Source organism: Theropithecus gelada, chromosome 4, assembly GCF_003255815.1.
Source record: "Theropithecus gelada isolate Dixy chromosome 4, Tgel_1.0, whole genome shotgun sequence".
NCBI classification, from domain to species: Eukaryota; Metazoa; Chordata; class Mammalia; order Primates; family Cercopithecidae; genus Theropithecus; species Theropithecus gelada.
This window is the reverse complement of record NC_037671.1, coordinates 30,755,089-30,760,502: the sequence shown is the minus strand read 5'-3', so window position 1 is coordinate 30,760,502 and position 5,414 is coordinate 30,755,089. Positions and strand designations below refer to the sequence as shown.

At 37.2% G+C, this 5,414-nt stretch overlaps 1 protein-coding gene across 1 annotated transcript; it reads left to right on the top strand.

The window, feature by feature from the left end:
• The first annotated feature begins 603 nt into the window (after positions 1-603).
• Positions 604-1,545, top strand: LOC112623743 (olfactory receptor 2B2). The gene has a single exon (XM_025384367.1). It carries the CDS (start codon positions 604-606, stop codon positions 1,543-1,545), a length of 942 nt encoding a protein of 313 aa, XP_025240152.1.
• The last annotated feature ends 3,869 nt before the right edge of the window (positions 1,546-5,414 follow it).

Below are 5,414 nucleotides of genomic sequence, written 5' to 3'. Positions count from 1 at the left end.
CAAAGGATACATTATGTCAATTTGGAAACTGAAAATATGGCTTAAGATTTTTGAAATTAGGCCGGGCACGGTGTCTCATGTCTGTAATCTCAGCACTTTGGGAGGCTGAGGTGGGAGGATCACCTGAACTTGGGAGTTTGAGACCAGCCTGACCAACATGGAGAAACTCCATCAATACTAAAAATACAAAATTAGCCAGGTGTGGTGGCACATGCCTGTGATCCCAGCTACTGGGGAGGCTGAGGCAGGAGAATCGCTTGAGCCATGGAGGCAGAGGTTACGGTGAGCTGAGATGGCGCCATTGCACTCCAGCCTGGGCAAAACAGCGAAACTCCGTCTCAAAAAAAAAAAAAATTAAAAAAAAAAAAAATGGATTCTTGAAATTCACTTTGCTGATACGCTGTTACAAATATATAAACACTTTTTAAATACTTGGATGGATAAATATTTATATTTTTATCAATACTTTTTCACATTAATTGGATCAGTCTGTAATTTTATGTAAATTGCTAGCAAAATGATTATAGCCGACAAAATCAGTAAGTGTGTTGTTAACTTCCTGACTTCTTGTATTTCAGAGAATGAAGAGTTGAACCATTCAACATGAATTGGGTAAATAAGAGTGTTCCACAGGAGTTCATTCTGTTAGGTTTCACAGATCAACCATGGCTAGAGATTCCACTCTTTGTGATGTTTCTGTTTTCCTATATCTTGACAATCTTTGGCAATCTGACAATAATTCTTGTGTTACATTTGCATTTCAAACTCCACACCCCTATGTACTTTTTTCTTAGCAATCTCTCACTCCTGGACCTTTGCTATACCACAAGTACAGTTCCACAAATGCTGGTAAACATATGCAACACCAGAAAAGTAATCAGTTATGGTGGCTGTGTGGCCCAGCTTTTCATTTTCCTGGCCTTGGGTTCCACTGAATGTCTTCTCCTGGCCATCATGTCCTTTGATAGGTTTGTAGCTATTTGTCGGCCTCTACATTATTCAATTGTCATGCACCAGAGGCTCTGCCTCCAGTTGGCAGCTGCATCCTGGATTAGTGGCTTTAGCAATTCAGTATTACAGTCCACCTGGACACTTAAGATGCCACTGTGTGGTCACAAAGAAGTGGATCACTTCTTCTGTGAAGTCCCTGCTCTGCTCAAGTTGTCCTGTGTTGAGACAACAGCAAATGAGGCTGAACTATTCTTCATCAGTGTGCTGTTCCTTCTAATACCCGTGACACTTGTCCTTATATCGTATGCTTTTATTGTCCAAGCAGTGTTGAGAATCCAGTCTGCTGAAGGTCGACGAAAGGCATTTGGGACATGTGGCTCCCATCTAATTGTGGTGTCACTTTTTTATGGTACAGCTATCTCCATGTATCTGCAACCACCTTCACCCCGCTCCAAAGACCGGGGAAAGATGGTTTCTCTCTTCTATGGAATCATTGCACCCATGCTCAATCTCCTTATATATACACTTAGGAACAAAGAGGTAAAGGAAGCCTTTAAAAGGCTGGTTGCAAGAGTCTTCTTAATCAAGAAATAAGAAATATACAAATGATAAGTTTTGCTAAAGACACAATGCTTACTTAGCTTACTAACTTCTCTGCAAGTTGCCCTATTTTTGTCATTACTATAGAGAACTATTGTAATCTCCCTCAAAGAAAATTTCCTTGACAAAAAGCTATATTTATTTCTGTTGCCTAAACATTTTCATTGAACAAGCCCCCAGAACTGGCCTTCCAATGCACCAAAAACTAATCAAAACATTTTCAAGGTTTGTCAAACTTTACATCAATGTTTGTACAATTCAATATAAACTAGACTTTTCTGATCCAGAAATCATTTCTTCAGTAATACACACATACACACACACTTAGAAACAAAGATGTAAAGGGAGCTTTTGAGAGGTTGCTTGCAAGGATGTTAATAAATAAATAAGGAATTCCCAAATTATAGGCCTTTTAAAGACATCAATTTTACATAGCTTATAATTTAATTCTCTCCAAATTGCTTTATCATTACTATTCTTAGAAAAACTATTATGGTGGTCTTCAAATAAAATGTCGACAGAGAACTATATCTGTTTTCCACTGCCTAAATATATTCATTGCACAAATCTTGAAAACTGATCTTTTATGAATTCTCAAAATAGCATAGCCTTAAAACCTTTAAGGTCTCAAACATCTTAGCACTAGTCTGTATACATCAGGAAGAGTCTTAGACTTCTCTGAAACCAAAATAAAAGCTTAGAAATTCTTTCCCCAGAAACAAAACATTTGATACACATACAGATGCCCTCATCCTTACACACATACACACACAAACTCCATGGCACAAATTATTTTTCAGACAATTGTAGATCTAACAGAAGTATCCAAAACCTTGTCTTAATTATCGATATAAGGTTAACAGCCCTAGCCTAAATTTTAACACTATTCGCACATCAACACAATACTAAAATCCACAATGATTCTCCAACCCCCAGTTTTACTTAGATCTTCTGTTGTTTCTGTACTTCGCACTTCCCGTTGAAGTGTCTTATTCCATCTACCAAATAAAGTTGTAGCTACATTTTAGACTGAAATCAAATGCCTGCTTTTAACCTTTTAAAATTATTCTTCCATTGTATATATTATCTCTCTCCTTTTAACCTCGAAAGCACTTAAAGGGGCCAGGCATGGTGGCTCACGCCTGTAATCCTAGCATTTTGGGAGGCTGAGGCGGGTGGATTGCCTGAGGTCAGGAGTTCAAGACCAGCCTGGGCAACAATGGTGAAACCCTGTCTCTACTAAAATACAAAAATTAGCTGGGCGTGGCGGTGTGGGCCTGTAGTCCCAGCTACTAGGGAGGCTGAGGCAGGAGACTCGCTTCAACCCAGGAGGTGGAGGTTGCAGTAGAGATCACACCACTGCACTCTAGCCTAGGCAACAGAGTGAGACTCCATCTCAAAAAAAAAAAAAAAAAAAGGAAATGAAAGCAAGCACTTATAGGTTAAGTCATTAAAAAGCACATTATATAATCATGTCCACAGCTTGTTTAATGCACATTTCTTGTCCAAAAAGAAATGCTTATTAATTTCATGTTAGTTCCCTTGAGGTAGCATAGATCGTAATTTCAACTTCTTCCATATGGACTTCAGAGCCCGTAAAAATGCTAGAGAAAATAAACACTATAAGTTGGTTATTTGGTTGATTTTGTGAGTTACACTATAATTATATTAACTGCTTCATTATTATTCTTTTTCCAATTTTTTCTTTTATCAAATATGTCATAAAAGTATAAAATGCAGTAACAAAGAAATACAATTAGAATGTTTTACTTCAAAACCTTACAGTAACAACATAAATTTCAGCATAATTCTAACCCAACATGGTGGATCTTAAAACTTTAACTTGCATCAGAATCATCTGTAGGGCTTTTAAAGTTCAGATTGGTGGGGGTCACCTACCCCTAGACCTTCTAATGCAGTAAGTCTGGAGTGAGGCCTGATAATTTGCATTTCTACAAATTTCCAGGTAATACTTATGTTGCCTGTTAGGAGACCACACTTTAGGAACAGCTGTGCTAACAGTTAAAATAAATAAAGGTATGCTGCTTGCTGAGTTTCTATCCTTTATTTTTAGAAATGAGTTATAATTTAAAGGAAAATAGGAGAAAACACTAATAGAGTATATTGAAATACGAGGGGACATTCCTTAATAAAAATGTATTCATATCTTAAAGTCCAACTAAATGATATGCCAGATTTCCAGAGACAAATTTTGATGTCAGCTCAAAGGCAATGTCAGGGTCCTTTAAAGAATTATGAGAAAATAGTAGAGAAACCAGAGTGATGGAGATTGAAGTATTTTATATTTTTTTAAATGAGCCATTAATTGATCTAATAAATTGCATATTGGTAAGTTCTAAAGCCATATGACAAAATGTTATATATATTTTGCCATCAGTTACCTTGTGACTATATACATATATATTCTGGCTTCATTTAGAATAACAATTACTAAACTATGTTATAGAGATACGTATAATAATTTTTTTTTTTTTTTTCAGACGGAGTCTTACTCTGTCACCCAGGCTGGAGTATGGTAGCACAATTTTAGTTCACTGCAACCTCCGCCTCCTGGGTTCAAGCAATTCTCCTGCCTCAGCCTATGGAGAGTAGCTGGAATTACAGGCAAGTGCCATCACGCCTGGCTAATTTTTGTATTTTTTGTAGAAACAGGGTTTCATCATGTTGGCCAGGCTGGTCTCAAACTCCTGACCTCAGGTGATTCAATTGCCTTGGCCTCCCAAAGTGCTGGGATTACAGGCGTGAGCCACTGCACCCAGCCTATAATTCTTGATTTCTTTTTTTTTTTTTTCCTAATTCAACTTTTAGTTTAGATTCAGGGGGTACATTTGCAGGTTTGTTACCTGGGCATATTTTGTGATACTGAGGTTTTGGGTATGATTGATCTTGTCACCCAGGTACTCAGCACAGTATCAATAGTTAGATTTTCAACCCTTGTCCCCCTCCCCACCTACCCACTCTAGTAGTCCCTAGTGTCTACTGTTGCTATCTTTATGTCCATGAGTACCCAATGGTTAGCTCCCACTTATAAGTGAGAATATATAGTATTTGGTTTTCTATTCCTGTGTTAATTCACTTAGGTTAATGGCCTGTAGCTGCATGTTGCTGCAAATGACATGATTTTTTTCTTTTTTATGACTCATGGTATTCCGTGGTATATACGTACCACATTTTCTTTATCTAATTCACTGTTGGTGGGTGCCTAGGCTCATTCCATGTCTTTGCAATTGTGAATAGTACTGTGATGAACATATGAGTTCATGTGTTTTTTTGGTAGGATTTGTTTTCTTTTGGATATATACCCAGTAATGGAATTGCTGAGTGGAATCGTAGTTTTAAGTTGTTTGAGAAATCCCCGAACTGCTTTCCACAATGGGTGAATTAATTTACTTTCCCACCAACAGTGTATAAGTATTCACTTTTCTCCATAGCCTTGCCAGCATCTGTTGTTTCTTGACTTTTTAATAATAGCCATTCCAACTGATACGAGATAATATCTCACTGTGGTTTTGATTTGCATTTCTCTGGTGATTAGTGATGATTAACATTTTTTCATATGTTCATTGGCTGCTTGTATGTCTTCTTTCAAGAAGTGTCTGTTTATTTCTTTTGTCCATTTTTAATGGGTGTTATTTGCTTTTTGCTTGTTCAATTGTTTAAGTTCCTTAGAGATTCTGGACATTATGCCTTTGTTGGATGCGTAGTTTGCAAATATTTTCTCCAATTCTGTAGGTTGTCTGTTTACTCTGTTGACAGTTTCTTTTCTATGCAGAAGCTCTTTAGTTTAATTAGGTCCCAGTTGTTAATTTTTGTATTTGTTGCAATTGCTTTTGAGGACTTCG